Consider the following 18,171-nt stretch of genomic DNA (forward strand, 5'->3'; position numbering starts at 1 on the left):
CAAATTCGAAGTTGTTGGCTTAGCTGCAGCAAATGAATTTTTCACAGTATCCCCATAATCGTTCTAATCACTATGGTACAATGATTATTAAACTGTGCATATAGATCAGGGGTTCAGCTCCTGGTGTGGGCTTTGTCCTAATTAATATGTTTAAATCAATGGAGAAATAGTATTAATGAATTCAAGTGATGGTCATAAACACATTACTGATAGGATTGCATACCCAGGAGAATTTTCCTACAATGCAAAGTAGGGAATGTGTTTTAAATGATTATTTTCAGCATCTGAATTAATATCATATTCATTCCAGGAAACATAATGAATTTGAACTAAAATATTGACCTTTTTCTGGAGAACATCCTTCAATACTAAGTAGGTAAGCCCAGTATGAAGAATACAATGGCTGGGGGCCATGTTTGTTGTCCTTAGATAATATGCATGTCTGTGTCTCAGAACTGGGGCTCGTTATAGAATTCTATTTGTTTTTTTTTTCTTTTTTTAGAATTATATTTGAGTGCCTGTTATAAGGGCTTATTTAAGGGCTTATTTCTGAGTCCATTCCTAGACTTCTGAAAGAGAACTCCAAAACCTAAATTTGTAACAGTCTTCTGGATGACTTTAATGTGCACTAAATTTGACACCATTGACGTTGTGGAAAGAGTTTTTGACCTAACTTTGACATTCCTTTCTTGTGTATCCCTGGATAAGTCATCTAATTTCTTCAGGAATCATATCCATCAATTATAAAATTAGCACAATAATAAATATCCTGCTTTATCCCATGGGCTTGTTAATAATATAAAGTGAGAAAATAAACAAAGAGAATAGAAGGGCAGAGTGACCACTGCTATGAGTTTTACTCAGAGACACCTAGACCTTCTCAGACTTGAGAATGTCTTCATGAGGGACGCCTGGGTGGCTTAGTGGTTGACTGTCTGCCTTTAGCTCAGGGTGTGATCCCGTGGTCTGGGATTGAGTCCCACGTCGGGCTCCTTGCAGGGAGCTGATTCTCCCTCTGCCTGTATCTCTGCCTTTCTCTCTCTGTGTGTCTCAAATAAATAAATAAATAAATAAATAAATAAATAAATAAAATCTTAAAAAAAAAAAAAAAGAATGCCTTTATGACTTGAGTAGAGCTGACCAAACTAGAGGAAAGAACTTCCTGTGGTGATCAGGTGAAGAGGAGATCCATCAGATATCCCTTACAACATTCAAAGACCTTCTTCTGATAAAGTGTATCCTGCATAGAAACCATTTATGTGCGTGTTGCTACATTTTCCCAAAAACAAATATTCTGAGCTGGAAATAAGTTCCTTTCTATCTGATTATCTTAGACTTTTAAGTATAAGCAATCCTACCCAAGTATAAACTTTGGGTAACCCATTTTCTTTTCCTTTGCAAAGCTTCCTCTTTAATTCTCATGTGTTACCTGGTGCTTAAAAAATTAAGAGTGATCCTTTCCATGAGAAAGATTTGTTCACACTTGCCTCATATTTTTGTATTTTCACGCTTGCGCTAAAATCCTGTTTGTGAATGTGTTCACACCACTGGAAGTGACTGGAAGACAAGTTGCTTCTAAACTATTTCCAAAGTTATGCTTTAGATGTTGCTTATTTTCCCCCATGAGATTTCTTTTCCTAAAGACAAATTACTAAAAGAAGGAAAACATGTCTTAACATCAACCACACCCTCACTTTATGGATAAGGAAGTTGATGCCAGGAGAGAGAAATGATTATTCCAAGGTCACAGGTAAATATCATTGTTGTGACCAGAAATGGTAACTATTCATTCTAACCAAGGGCTCTTTCATATGACTTCACAGTGCATTCAAATAATGTCAGAATGTCTGTCATAAAGATTTTCCTTCTACTACTACTACTACTACACACACACATAATCTAAAGTCATGAATGAGTCTTTTTAATAAAATTTAAGTTAGAAAGGGTCATATTATACTAAAATTTCACATTTTGTTGCTGATGTGCATTATCTGAAATATCTCTGCCCTTTGCTTTATTATCATGGAAATTGGGTCTGAGTCTGACATTTAAGCATTAAAAACAGTTCTTTTTTTTTCACCCTCTTTCCAAAGCCTCTTGCCTATGAGTATTTTATGTTATAATATTAGAGATGAGCTAAACCAGGTTAAGGGGATTGAAAATAAGAAGCTAAATTACCTGTCTTTAGCCTACTAATGTACAAGTCTCTTAGAAACAGAAAACTTTAACAATAGTGAAATTTGTAGTCTCTTCATTCAGAATATGTCTTCATAAGTAAAAACTAATGAGCAAATTTGTCATAAGAACCATTATTTTATATCTTTCTGCCTGTTACAAGCCAACAGATACTTTTATATAACTATATGACTGATAGACTGATGATTTGTTTTATCTATACTTAGCAAATATTTCTTATTTTATAGGAATTCATAGATATTTTTTCCTCTTTTCTGATAAACCCTACCAATGGTGATGACCAATCAAATTAGCTCTTGAAAATAAGATTTCCACTTTAAGTATCACCTAATTGTGAAAAATTTATTAATCAGATTTTTATATATTTAACCATATGTTAAATTATATAAGACCAACTATTGTTTAAGGAAAACAAACATAGAAACTCTGAATTGAGAGAACAATTTATAAAGTATATGATATTTACCTAACAGATGGTTTATATTGATTTGGGCATGTTAAAGATAGGGAACTTTTAGTAAGTAATGAGAAGATATAGCTTTTAGTTCGTTATAAAACATGCTGACGTAATCTCAACAAAATATAAGGTGAGAGTTGTCTTAAATTTGTGCATTTATTAAAATAATCTAGTCAATTTTAAGATCAAAGTAATTATACATATAAATATGATTTTTCGAATGCACCATAAAAAAGTAGGCAAAACCAGTTTATTTTTCCAAAATGAACTGAAATTGTTATTTCCCACATGTGCTGATTCAATTTCACTGCTAAAACTTACAACTTAAAAAAAACGCTTTTAAAACACAAAGCTAAAATAGTCATTTTAATATTTGTTATCTTTTCTTATATTCACATTGCATATGTAGTTCTTATGAAAAAATATCCTTATTTATAGAATCATTGTATATACTTGTATATATTTTTAAATTTGTGAATCCCACTCACAATGTGGATCAAATTCTGCCTCTTTTTTTTAAGAGAGAGTACATATGAACATGTGGGTGAATGCTCTGGGGTGGGGGAGGGGGAGAGAAGGAGGGAGAGAGAATTAAGCAGACCCAGACTTAGTGGGGAGGCTCATGCAGGGCTCCATCTCATGACCCTGAGATCACAACCTGAGCAAATCAAGAGTCTAACACTTAACCAACTGAGCCACCCAGGCCCCCCTCTACCTTTATTGTAACCTCGTTAGAACAAACCATTACTGACTCTTCTTTCCTATTAATCTACAGGTAATATGTGAAAAACAAATACACATTTTTTCTATTTGCCTAGAATAAAAAAAAATTATTTTTCTGCGTTAGAGGGTTCACAGCTGTCTTCAACATGTATTTCTAAAATCAGTGCTTTTTGGGTGATAGGATATGACAGTGAAGTCACAGAAATTGATCTGATAAAATTAAAGTCTGCATCTTGTTTAAAATTGTTTAAGGGAACATTTCCACAGTCATTGTATATAGAGCAACTGAGCCTGTAGCCCCAAATTGGAGAAAGGGGGTACAAGCAGCTTCTACTTTAGAGTCTTTCAAATTGAAGAAACAAGTCTTTTCCTTTTCTTGCTTTTCCTGTCCTTTCTTTCTTGCTTGCTTGCTTTCTTCCTATCTTCCTATGCCTTTTTCTGCCTATCTTTCTATTTTTTTCCTTCCCTCTCGCCTTCCATCTTGCCTTTCCTTTTCTTTTCTCCTTTTTCCTTTCCTTTCCTTTATTGTATGTATGTTTTACATCCAAGAGAAAGAAAAAAACAAACAAACAAACAAACAAAAACAATGTGGTGCCCAGAAATAGGACTTTACCTATAATGGGGTGAAGGGTAACCAGTGGCAGCACAATTCAGTATGATTTCAGATTTTGGTAAGTCCAAAGGAAAAATAACATCTTGTGGTTCCTCGGTAAAAACAGGACGGCTTAAAAGACCAGCACCTGAAAACAGAAGAGAAACACCATGTGAAAACATTTGACCCTGGTTTGGATGCAATTCTGTATTAGATACCAAGTCAATATACGTTTTTAAACTTTTATCTTGAAATGATCTTAAATATATAGAAAGTCTTGCAAGAATGGTAAAAGAAGTATATTTTCTGAACCATTTAGAATGATTTTTCAAACCAATGCTACATCATCCCAAAACCTTTTACATTTTCTAAAAGAGACATTTTTGCACATAAGCACAATAAAGCCATCAAGATAAAACAAACAAAAAAACCTCAAAACATTGACCAAGTACTAATACCCAGTCCTCAGGCCCCCTTTCAATGTTTTCCTAATAAAATCTTTTATAGCAAAAGGTTACAGTTGAGAGTCACAGACTTCATTTAATTATATCTTTTTAGTCTCCTTCAGCGTGGAACAGTTCCCCACTCTTTCCTTGATTTTTCTTTGACACCACTGAAGATTACAAGCCTGTAATTTGGTAAAGTTGCACTCAATTTGGGCTTCTCTGAGCAGTCAGCTCCCAAGGACAGGGTAGTAGCCCTGGCAGGAGCTGTATGTTGAGGTAATAAAAGGGTCTCTAAGGACTTTAAAAAGACAATTATAAAACCAGTGAAAACTGGCTCTTATTTTTTAAAAATTATCACCTTGAAGAAGACTCCTTTTCCACCAGCCAGAGTATACTGATCACATTGTCTTACCTTCTGTCCCTTCATTCCCCAACCTAGCTGCGTGCACCTGAGTGTCTGTTACTTCAGAATGATTTGATTCAGGAATTCTTGTGTGCTTTAAACTGTTCTATCACATGGTACAGGATGTCTATTTGCCCCAAAACTGCTAAAGTTAACTTTGGTCACTGATTAAGGTGCTGCCTGCCAGGCTTCTCCACTACAAAGTTACTTTTTTCTTTTCTTTTTTTTTTTTTTTTTTAGGATTTTATCCCAAGATCCCGAGATCATGACTTAAAATTAAGGCCAATGCTTAACAGACTGAGCTACCCAAGTACCCACTTTTTTTTCCTCTTTGTAATTAGTAAGTATTTTAGGTTTAGGGATTTTGAGACACTGCAAATATACTGTTCTTCATTGAACATTTAAGTATTTTATTAGCATATTATATCAGAATGGCCTATTGTATCAGTGTGAATCCATGACTTTTTATTTTATTAAACAAGTTATGATCCATTAATATTATTTGGATGACCAAAATGCCAATGATTTGGCCAGCAGGAGCCCTTTTAATGTCGTTTGTCTATTCCACATGTGCCTATTATTCTTTGAACTCTTCTTTGATTTCTGGTGTGATAAAGTGTTCCAGAATTATCTTGTGTTTCTCTTACTCTGGCCATAGAAGTAGTCTTCCCCACTGCCATGACCTGATAAACACTTGGGTCCTTTGTTAGAGAATGGTATTTAGAAACCATGATCTGGATGCTAAGTATATTCAATGTTACTAAGGTGTTCTTGTTCTGAGGTCTTCTCATTCACCATGTGTGTATATGTATAGACATATTTATGCTTTTGTTGTGTTCCTCTGTATATAATTTCTAATTACTGCCACTACCTTCTCTTCATAAAGGTCCTCTTCACACAGGTTCTGACATGTGCTCCCAAGTTTACTCCCACACCTGCCTTGAAGCCAGTTAATTGGGCTGTCCCTTTCCTTCTCACTCAGGTTCTAACCTTGTGCAGCACTCCCTCCTTTGTGGATCCCTTCATTTCACATCCTTCAGATATAACACCTCACAATGGAACACATCTTTCCTATGGAAATTGTCCTCATTCTGCTTGGTTCCAACACCAGAATCCAGGTTTCCACTTTTATCACTCTTCCCTGACAATGGAACCTTCCTGGGTCTTCTCAGACTCTGATATACTCGCCCAGACTACTGCACTATAGGCGTCCTTACCGCCTTCTAGAGCTCTGCCCCTTCACCACTGAGCCACCATTGCCCTACCCTTTGCCCTGCATGGATACCTCTCTCATCCCTCTCAGGCTCTACTACCTCATGTGTGGCTGCTGTAACTCTCATCTTCCACATTCATGTTGATATATATCTTACTTAGCTCTCTTCATGGCATTTGGACTGAATTATTAAGAAAAAAAGGGAAAGGAAAGAGGAGGATGAAGAGTTCAAATCTTATATTTAAGGTGAAATACTGTTTTGTTGTTTTTTAAATTGAAATGAACAATATAAAGCAAAAAGATCATCATATTAAGACTTAATTTAAGGACACCCAGTCCAGAACTCTAATAGTTATACCTGAGAGACATGTAAGAGCATGGTCATCTCCATCTACCATAGTTAGACACATCAGAGTTGGTAGGTATTTGGTAGACTATGCCAGACTTTTGGTATGGAAAGACAATAGAGCTAGTAGTTAAGAGTATGTGTCCCTATAGGGTGCCTCGGTGGTTCAATTGGTTAACTGACTCTTGATTTCAGCTCAGGTCATGATGTCAGGGTTCTGGGATTGAGCCCTGCATCAGGCTCCACACTCAGCAGGGAATCTACTTGAGGATTCTTTCTCTCTCCCTCTCCCTTTGTTCCTTCTTCCTCTTCTCTCTTTCTCTCTCTCAAATAAGTAAATAAATCTTAAAAAAAAAAGAAGAAGAAGAAAAGAAAAGAGTATGTGCTGCTGAATCAAATTGACCTCAGTGGGTTTGAACAATTCGCAGTATCTTTATTGGTAAAACATACACATGTATATCAAATGGTTGTTTTTTTTTTATTTAATGATATACTGCTTATAAAGTGTGTCATATTGTTCCTGGTACATGTAAATGTGTAATCACCATATCATGACAATCACCCCACCATTGTCATCATCACCATCATTATAGACAAGGAAACTGAAACCCAGGAAGTTGAATGATATTTTTTCCAAATTCACCCCCTGCTTTAAGAGACAGCAGGAAGTTAAACTTGGGTATCCTGATTCCGTCTTCATTGTTTTAATTATCCACTCAGATCTACTTCCTTCCTGTTAGTCTTCTAAAATATCTGCATCCAGGTAAAATAAATTATTTTGTTAACTTTATTTTCAATTATAATATCAATATACTCCACTAATAACCTAGAAGTGGAGACACAGACTTTAATTCTAGGCTAGTCAGTTACTAGCTACATAATGATGGACAATTTATTTAACTCTCAACTATAAAATAGCAATATTTAGTCTTATATATTGTTGTAAAATCTAATTGAGAAAGAGTGGACTGAAGATATAATACATTCTTTTTTATTCCAACCCCCAATGAAATGTGCAAGAAATTACAAATGCAAATAAACAACAAGTAAGCAACAAAAACGAACAAAGTCTGCACAAGAGAAAGGACAAACCCCAATGCCCTTGACTTTAAACAAATCAAAACAAAGAAGCAAACAACAACAAAAAGAACAGTGTAGTAAGAAGAGTCTGCCCTGCTCCGAGAAGTGACTCCTTAATTTCATCCTCACCTCTTATGAGATTTACTGGTAAAATGACAAAATACTGAGAACTCTCATAACAACCTCCAGTTCTGGAGTTAAGCACATTTGTATATACGTAATGTATTTTAATCTTTCTCGTACTCTAGCTGAAGAGGACTTACAGGAGTTTATGGTGAGCAGAGAGTAAAGCAGGGAAGTGTGAATCAGTAAAGCTGTGTTTCACAGACTAATAGTTTCATGCCTATATACTCTCTTGGTAAAACCTCTAGGGTCCAACTAATAAACAATATGTTTCCCCAATGAGGTATACCTATGACTCCTCCACCAATAATGCTGCTACACACCATTTAAAAATAAACAAACAAATAATTTTTTAAAAAACCTTAAAATAGAGAGAAGTACCCAAATATTCTAAGAAAGACTGAACTTCCCTCTATCCCATCATTCCCTCAAGTTCCAAAATGTGGGTACTTGTGATGTATGCAGCTTCCAAACTGGAGCTAAGAGGGAGAAAAAAAAAAGTCCCTGCTATGATAAGACAAAAGTTAAGAAATATACCTCTCTATAAAGGAATATATAAATTGTCTGTACATATTTCCTCAAGTATAAGCAAATGAAAAGAAATGGAAGAGTAACTATGCAAATATATTGCAACTATAAAATTGAAAAACATAGCATGCCAAAGATAGACAGAATATCAATCTAGGAAATTTCTCAAAATCATTTCATGCTGCAGAGTAAGAACATAAATTCAGAAAAAGCTAACATAACTCAATGGCAATGAAAAAAACAAATAAACAATAGAATCAGCTAAATCCAGGGGCTGCAAATTTAAGGATACATGTTGCAAACCAAACAGCATCAGTAAAGAACTGATAAATCAATTAGAATAGGTAAGAAACAAAACAGATATCTCCTGAAGCAGATTACGACATACAGGGACATTTTGAAGTAATTTAAATTAATGAAGTTGAAAAAACACAGATAAAAAGCAACTGAAAAATAGGCAACGAACAGGAAAAATAAAGACGAACAAACAAAATATTTGATGTCATTGAGATAGACTCATCTATCTCAGTGACATCAAGTTTACTCATTTGATAAAACTTATCAGCCGCAGATATCATGAAGAAAATTTCCCATATTTTAAAAAGTACACCATGTCTGAGGGACATTTAAGAGAAAGTACTTAATAGCAAGGCATGTGTTAGTTAAGTGATCTTCAAAGTTAAAGAAAAGCTTAACAAGGCCAGGCTGAAACAGAATATCATCTGAAATAGTTAAAGAAAATGTTAACTTAATCTCAGATTTTAAAATGATAGCCTTCTATAGCAGAAGACAGTGGGAAAGAAAAGTCTACAATATTCTGAATAAAAGGATGCACGTCTATTATCACCCACCGAGTTATCTTCCAAGTATAATTGTATTCAACATTCTTTAACAATAAAAAAAAAAAAACACCTTAAGGGGAATATAACATAAATGACCATTCTTAAAGAAATAACAATGAAATCCATCCAATTAAAAATGAGAAGGAGGAATAGAAGGCATGTTGAAAATATATAAATATAAAACTAATACTTAATATCCATGTTATTTTTAGTTATAGAGCAGAACATGAAAGCTATAAACTTGGATAATGTAAAAATAACAATATAAATTGAAAAATGAAGGGTCATAAGGAAATATAGATAGAAATGTGTAAGTACTGGGGTACCTGGGTGACTCAGTTCATTAAGCATCTGACTCTTGATTTCAGCTCAGGTCATGATCTCAGGGGTTGAGCCCTAAGTTAGGTTCCTTGCTCAGCAGGGAGTCTGCTTGGGATCCTCTGCTCCTTCTGCTCCCTTCCTTACACACTTTCTCTCTTTCTAAAATAAACAACAGGCTCCTCACCCCACAGGGAGTCTGCTTGAGATTCTCTCTCTTCCTCTGACCTCCCCTTTGCTGCCTCTTTCTTTCTAAAATAAAAAAAACCAAAATCCTTAAAAAAAAAAAAACACATGTGAGTGCTAATACCATCTTTTATGGCAAAAAGTCAATTGATAAAAATACATATAATATATGTATATACAATTTTTAAAAGCATAAGCACTCTAACCTTTTATTATTATTTAGTGCATCTTAGAGAAATTTTTCAGAAAAATAAATACAAATATATATATCTCTGTTGACTCAATTTATTAGAGGTCAAAATTCTCTTCATTTTTATTCGGCCTTTATTTTTACTTTTGTTAAACCAAACTAAAATTTAATCCTCATGTTAAAAGTAGTACTTATGATATGATCCCATTTTTATAAAAGCATTTTTCTATGCATTTATTAATCTACATTCTCTTCATTTATATGCACAGAAAGATAGCTAACCAAATTTTAATAATTTTTATTTTGGGGGAGAATGTTATTTGAGATAAAGTTTTTCATTTTAATTGCATAATTTTTAACAGTTTGAATATTTAAATTAAACATATAATATACTAAAGAAAAAACAGTTGACTTGAACAACATTGTTTTGAATTGTACAGTCCACCTATATGTGGATTATTTATAGTACAGTATTGTAAATGTATTTTTTACTTATGATTTTTCTTAATAACATTTATTTTCCCTAGCTCAGTTTATTGTAAGAATACAGTATATAACACATATAACATACAAAATATGTGTTAATTAACTATGTTATCAGTAAGTCTTCTGGGCAACAGTAGACTATTTCTAGTTAAGTTTGGGGGAGTCAAAGTTATACATGAATTTTCAAGTGCATAGGAGGTTAGCAACCCTAACACCCATATTATTCAAAGATTAACAGTAACAGATTTTTTTAAAGGATTTTATTTATTTATTTATGAGAGACACATAGAGTGAGAGACATAGGCAGAGGGAGAAGACGGCTCCCAGTAGGGAGCTTGACATAGAGTCAGAGACATAGGCAGAGGGAGAAGAGGCTCCCAGTAGGGACCTCCCCAGTAGGGAGGACTTGAGGGATCATGACTTAAGCCAAAGGCAGATACTCAATCACTGAGCCATCAGGTGCCCCCAGATTTTCTTTTTAAGTGAAGGAAAGAAACTGAAAACAAATATATTGAGGTGGTAATCTAATTTTTGATGGTAGAATATGAATGATTTTCTGTTCTTTTTGTAGAAATTTCCAACCACTCTTCCTGTTCCCCCAAAAAGAAACCTGTCTGAAATATTGCATATTAACCACCCAGCATAGTGTCATACACAAAAGAGGCAAACAAAAAAATGTTAGTTTATCTACCTTCCTTCACCTTCACTCAGACAAAAGAGCTCTTCAAATTTCATATAATCCAAATTTGGAATATAACTTGACTTAATAATACCTTATATTTGGGAGAATGATTTGTGGTTTTCAAAGGACCTTTATACACACCAATTAAATTAAATCCCTGTGGCACCTTTTTTGAGACTACTTTCATTCCCATTTGGTAGTCTAAAAATTTATAACTAATGGAACAAGGCATTTTCTAACAAATTGTGGTTTATTTTGGAAGACATAAAAACTTGTCTTAGTGAATTATAGTCAGTATCTTATTCATTTTTATTTGTTATTATCAATATTTGAAGAGCTTGAGTTCATACCAGTGAAAAGTCTAGCTTGTCAACTAATTGGTCTCTTTCAGTAAATTTTGAGGGTTTTTTAAGGCTATACTGGAATGATTACATAATAGCACACTTTTGTTGCTTTGTTTATACTGTCAGAAAGCAAAGAGAACACCAGTTTTTTGTATAAGAACAGCTAAAACTGTGACAACATATATCAAAACCAAGAAATCAAAATGTTTTTTCAAGTACTTTAAGAAGATACTGGAGGTTAGGAAGAGTGCTGAGAACAAGAAATTAAATAATTGTATTGATAATATCTACTATTATAAAATCACCTATGATCGTAAAGCTACTCTATAAAACTGTTTTACTTGACAGTAAAGCAAGAACTCTGTAATTAAGGTACACTGAAAAATAAATGCTTTTAAATGGAAATTAAAAGAAAACCATACAGTTATTGAAAATTAATGTGGAATCTGTCCCATTTTTCTTCCTCTTCATTTTACATGGAATTAAAAATATTTATATATTAAAAACATATATCTTATTATCTGACTAATAATACTGGATTAAGCCTACCATTGTCATCTCCCTGAATATTGAGAACATTTGTATCTCAGGCAGTCACATTTTAGCATTTGTGAACAGTTCCACGAAACTCATCATGGAATATCAGCTCTTATTTATTTATTATTTATTCATTCATTCATTCATTCATGAAAGACACAGAGAGAGAGGCAGAGACACAGGCAGAGGGAAAAGTAGGCTCCATGCAGGGAGCCTGATGTGGGACTCAATCCCAGGACTCCAGGATCACACCCTGAGCGAAAGGGGGATGCTCAACCGCTGAGCCACCCAGGCATCCTGGAAAATCAGCTCTTAACCCATGTTAAGAGTCATGTGATTTTCCTTTACAGAATAAAGTAAAAAAAAAAAATTATAGCAAAAAGTCTTGTTTGATTTACTTTACTTTTCTGGCGATGGTTGACTATACCTACGGTGGATATGACCTTCTGGGCTGCTATTCCTTCTCTGGGAACAGGCAAATAATATTAAGATATGGTTGTCACTGATTTTTAGTTGAATAGAGATGAGGAAATCAGGAGTATTAGAGCAATCCATTTTCCATAAAACTCATAAAGAATAAGAGAATGCTAGTCTATATAAAGACTGATGCAGACAGGAAGACAAGCAGTAGAATGATGGAGAGAAAGAATAACTGAATAAAGAGTGGCTTTATTCTCTGAGCTTATTGATCTTTGGTCCTAATTTTCTGTGAGATCTGCTCTGGGTTCTGTGAGCCATCAACTCTACTATTTCTGTTTCTTGCAAAGAGACTTTAGAAAGGCAAATTCAAAACAATAAACAACAGAGTGAAGCCAGTGTTATGCTGGTTATGTTCTTTTTCTAGAACTATGAAAGCACAGACAACCTAGGCAGTCAACCATTTGTTTTCAGAAGTTATTAGGGGCAAATTCAAGCACATGAGAAGGTTCATTACTAAAAGAACACAGAGCTAAAAAATGTTTAACCATGGTTTTACCTAAATCTCATTGTTTGGGCTTGGGCAAATTTCACATTTCACAGAAGAGTAAGACTAGTTATCTCCAAGGTCACATCCAGATAGTTCCTGGGATCTTTGTGTCATAGCTCTATCCCTTCCACAATAGTTCCCTACTTAGGCTCCTGGCACTCTTTTTACTGCAGAAATTCAAGTTCTAAAATGATTTTTGGGGTACCTGAGTGGCTCATCAGTTAAGAGCCTGACTGAATTTTGGCTCAGGTCATGATCTCAAGGTTGCAAGTTTGAGCTACTCAATGGGACTGCGTGAGATTCCCTCACTCTCCCTTTGTTCCTCTCTCCTGCTTGTACACGGGTGGCCCCCTTTCTCCCTCTCACTCTAAAATGAATAAAATCTTTTTAAAAAATTGTTTTCCAATTCACTAAAACCAGAACAACATAAGAAATAAATAAAATTTTATGACTTCACTTGGTTTTACCAAAGAAGAAACTAAAACCAGGGCTTTTAACCAATGTGATTACACAGGGCTCATTTCTTAAGAGGGCCCTGCATTTCTGGTTTAATGTTCGGAAGCACTGCCTTAACACTCTTAATACCATTAGGTAGAAATTTGAGTTTTGTAAGTCTGATGAATCTGGTGAGCACTGAGGGCTTGGCACCTTGTCTAACACTTGGTGCCTCCTCCTGCCACCACAGGACTGTCTCCCCAGGACCCTGCATTTTCATATTGCATTGTGCCCTACAAATTTTGCAGCTGGTCCTGACTAAAGCTTACAGAAATTAAATGATTTGCTCAAGGTCACACTGCTAGTGAAATTCCAGAGCTAGTATTCAAATCCAGGTTTGACTCAAAGTCCAGTGTTGCACATACTAAAGTATAACCACTGGAGTTCTGCATAATCTCAGGACTAAAAGAGGCTCTATTCTCTTGGCTTTGTTTTCTTTCTATTACTAAGCTTCTTTGTTTGTTTCCAAACCAAGCTCTTAGGCCTGTTTAACCTAACTTAGACTATGGTCAGTTATGTCTTCTCAGGAATTCAGGTTCAGAGGGGGAAAAGCATTAAGGATTGCTCAGAAATTTGTTATTCTTCAAAATAAAGGAAAAAAGAAAGGTGGTTTTATAGCAAAAAATACGTATTATTCATTCTTGCAGATGTTCATTTTCATGAGTCTGGGGCTCATAGTTTTTGGCTGTCCAGTAAATAGTTAGATATACTGTTGTGGCTATATAGTGAGGGCTGAGTTGGAGAAACTGGTTTTTGGAAACACTAGCCTTTAAATTCTAAAGGAAAGGGAATTTTGTTCTAGGAAATTTTTTTTTAAGATTTTATTTATTTATTTGAGAGAGATGAAGCATGAGCAGAGGAAAGACAGAGGGAGAAGCCAACTTCAACCTGAGGAAAGAGCCCAATGTAGGGCCTGATTTAGGACCCTAGGATCATGATCTGAGTCAAAGGCAGACCCTAAACAGACTAGGCCACCCAGGTGCCCTGTTCTAGCAACAGTAATAAATGATAGTAATCATTTTACAAATATATTTTAAATTATTTCAAGAGTTTATCTTCCCATGTTCAGTGCAGCATTATTTTCAATAGCCAAGACAGAAACAACCTAAGTGTCCATCAATGAATGAATGGATAAAAAAATGGTATGTACAGGGCAGCCTGGGTGGCTCAGTGGTTTAGTGCTGCCTTCAGCCCAGGGCCTGATCCTGGAGACCTGGGACAGAGTTCCATGTTGGGCTCTGCACGGAACCTGCTTCTCCCTCTGCCTGTGTCTCTGCCGCTCTCTCTCTCTCTCTCTCTGTCTCTCATAAATAAATAAATAAAATCTTTAAAAAGTCATATATACATAAATGGAATATTATTAATCCATAAAGAAGAAGGAACTGTTATATATAGTCTGTGACAACACAAATGAACTTTAAGATCATTATGCTAAGTGAAATAAGCCAGACAGAGAAAGACAAACACTTATAATGTCACTTATATGTGGAATCTTAAAAGAATGAACTCATAGAAACAGAAAAGGTGGATGTGGGGAGTAATGGGGGAAGGGCAGGGAAATATGTGAAGATTGTCAAAGGGAACAAACTTCCTGTTTTATAATAATAAGTTTTAGGACAATAATATACAGCGTGGTGGCTATAGTTAACAAAAGTATATTGTGTATTTGAAAGTTGCTAAGAGAATAGACCTTAAAGATTCTCAACATATAAAGGAAAAAAATTGTTACCATGTGAGCTAATAGATGTACTTACTTTATGTGGTAATATATAATATATTCATATATCAAATCATTACGTCATAAACCTTAAATTTGTATAATATTATATATCAATTATATCTCAGTAAGTTGAAAAAAAAAGATAATAGTTTCAAAATAGCCTTAAATTCAAACCTTAATTAGAATCAAGCCATACTTTGAAATTGGCATTCATTTTACAGCCTTGGTAATCAGTGAAATATTCAAGCAAACATCAAAAATGAGGAGGAGGGGCTTAACATCTACCTAACAGTGGCCATACTTGGTATTCTTTCATACAATAGACACTTGAGAAGACAATTCTTAACTGAGAAGCTACTTTGAACATGATAGAATCATTCCGGTTATTTTTATATCAGACACCCTAACAGTATAAATTTATGGTATATATTTGGTAGAAGATATGTACACAGAGACCTACAGTATTTTGGTCTGGTCAGACATCTATAGTGACCTAGGTTGATTTGGGGCTGAGCATTAATTAAACCTGCCTGGAAAGTATAGGACACCTTGGAAGTGGCACACAGATCACCAAGTAAATCATTGTAAGAAATATGCATTTCCATACATTTTATATTCTGTTGATCTCTGCAGTTTCAAGACAAACCAAAATATAATTCTACATTATTGCTTATTTAGATATTGCTGGTACACAGTAATAAAGTCTAACATAAGTAAATTCAACCAAATCTTATTAGCTTTAATTATATGCTGAACCTTCTTCAGGCACTGATCATATAAAAATAAATAAATAAATTGCACTCAAGGAGCTTATTATCAGATAAAGGCAAACGGGGCATGTAGTAAGTGCCAAGGATAAAGCTGAACTTCTACATGAATTATCTTACATTATCCTTACAAGAACTCTGACAGGCAGATTCTAATATTGCCAATTTAAGTGTAAAGAAATTGAGGTTTAGAGAACTTAGGTAACCTGTTCAATATTGAACAGCTAGAGAGTGCTAGAATCCAATTTTGAATCTAGGCAATCTGACTCCAGAACAGACATTCTCAGTCACTGGGATATATACCCCAGAAAGGGAGGCAGACATGAAAACAAGTAACTAACTGCAAACATTATAGGACAAGTGTCACACTGAAAGTTTAATTATACTTTTAAGGGAGTTCAAAGAGGAAGTGATTAATTCTGCCTAGAGGTTATGGAAGACTGATAAAAAGGGCATTATTTGAGCTATGTGTAAAACAATGAGAGTGAGAATAACTTTGAAAGGGAAGGGTGTAGTAACACAATTCTAATACTGGCTTGAATAAAGATATGAACATACCTGCCACTCAAAAAATATAACTAGTCTGGAAGGTAGGAGAATAATGAAATATAGAAATGAAATGGTATATTTAGAATATTTTGAAGGCCCTTAAATGGCATTACAGAGGTTTGAACTTGATGTGTTAACAGTTAGAAAACATGGAAGTGTTTTCAATTTTAAGCAGGTATATGACATGCTTAGATCTATGATTAACTGGAGGAAGGATAGGGGAAGAAAACCACAAGTCAGGGAGATTATTTATCAAACGTTTGAAAACGCTGAGATAATTGGGGCATTGTCAGTAGGAATGAAGAGAATGAGAACAATGTGCAAGGTCTTTTGAAGTGTTTAGAGGCAATACCAACATAATGATATGACTGATTTAAAGTGAGAGATAGGGAAAGAGAGCATTAAGGATTCCTCTGAGCTAGCTATGAGAGATGAACTCAAGAATGTGTGTCTGTTGACTTCCTTAACTGTTAAAGGAAGGAGAAGGAAAAAGATGAGGGCACCATGGATGAAAGGAGATGAGAAAGCAGCTACAAGTTTAATTCATATTTTACTTATTTACTGAACAAGTTTTGATTTGTGGGATTATCATTTGCAAAAACTATTTTTGGAAAATCCAGCAATGAAAAAAAAAAAAAAAAAACCCTGCTAAAAACTGCTGCTGTAGTGGAGTTTGTCTTCTAAGTGGGGGCAGCACAAATTAAGTCAACAAATAAACACATGGTACATGAGATGGTATTAAGTGCAATGGAGAAAAATAAACGTAAGCTAGCTAGGAATTCTGGGTGAGGTGGGGTGTTATTTTATAAAATATTGCAAAGGAAGACATCATTTGTCTGGTAACGTCTGAACAGGGTGTGGTGAGCTTTGGCAAATAGGGATAATAGGGCAAATAAGTCGAGGGGAAAATATATCATTAGATTTAGCAATGTAGAGATCACTGAGCACTCAGCAAAAGCTGAGTAGGATATGGATCCTGAATGGAGTGTGTTCAAGAAGCAATGTGAAGAGAGGAAACTGAGACAGTAAGTATGGAAAAAAAAAAAAAAAAAAAAAGAGTTTTTCCATGAAAGGGTCCAGAAAATTAAGATAGACAGATTCAGGGTCAAAGGCATATTTTATTGAGATGAGATATTATACCATATATTTGCATACTTATGGACATGATGCAGTACAGTGTGAACAAGATGATGCACCATAGTGAGAAGACAATACCTGGAGAGATGCCCTTGAAGAGGTGCCAGAGGAGCAGTCCAGTTCACTTTTAAGCAGTAGATGAACGGCTTTAGAAAGATATTTTTCTTCCACAGTAACAGGAGGGAAGACAGAGTATATGAAGACAGAAAATACACTGGTACATGTGAGGTTGAAAGCATGTTAAAATTATCTTCTGATATTTTCCTTACTTTCTTAGGAAGGAGGAAGAAATATTATTGGCCGAGACAGATGATGGGAGAGGAAGTGTGGGAAGTTTGAGAGGAGATGACAATGTATAAAATGATTATCAGGAGAAAGAAAAAGTGACAGAGCAGAGAAATGTGATCCGCCATTATCAGGAGAATTTGTGAAAGATTTCAAAACGGGGGCAGCCTGGGTGGCTCAGCGGTTTAGGGCCGCCTTCAGCCCTGGGTGTGATCCTGGAGACCTGGGATTGAGTCCCGCGTTGGGCTCCCTGCATGGAGCCTGCTTCTCTCTCTGCCTGTGTCTCTGCCTCTCTCTCTCTCTGTGTGTATGTGTGTGTGTATCATGAATAAATAAATAAATAAATCTTAAAAAAAGAAAAAAGAAAAAAAAAAGATTTCAAAACGGACACAAGATGATTACTGGGTATCCTGTCCAGTGCCTTCTTGGGGTTAACACTGTCTTTCAATGTCTTTTATCTATTTTACAACAATATAAGGAAGAGAAAACTGTTAAGAATGCAAATGATTTTTAACCATTGAAATGTAAAATATAAAATGAATTGTGTCCAGTACAATGG

General features: G+C 35.0%; 1 protein-coding gene across 4 annotated transcripts in view; it reads right to left on the minus strand.

Moving 5' to 3' along the window:
- The window catches only part of CNTN6 (contactin 6), a 280,895-nt gene that overhangs the window by 158,552 nt on the left and 104,172 nt on the right, over window positions 1-18,171 (minus strand). For all 4 annotated transcript variants that reach the window (XM_025984667.2, XM_072720394.1, XM_072720395.1 and 1 more), the window contains exon 3: window positions 3,990-4,116. In XM_025984667.2, the coding sequence (XP_025840452.2) occupies window positions 3,990-4,116 (127 nt within the window). The remainder of the gene's footprint in view (window positions 1-3,989; window positions 4,117-18,171) is intronic.

The sequence above is a fragment of the Vulpes vulpes genome, chromosome 9 (assembly GCF_048418805.1).
Source record: "Vulpes vulpes isolate BD-2025 chromosome 9, VulVul3, whole genome shotgun sequence".
Classification (NCBI taxonomy): Eukaryota; Metazoa; Chordata; class Mammalia; order Carnivora; family Canidae; genus Vulpes; species Vulpes vulpes.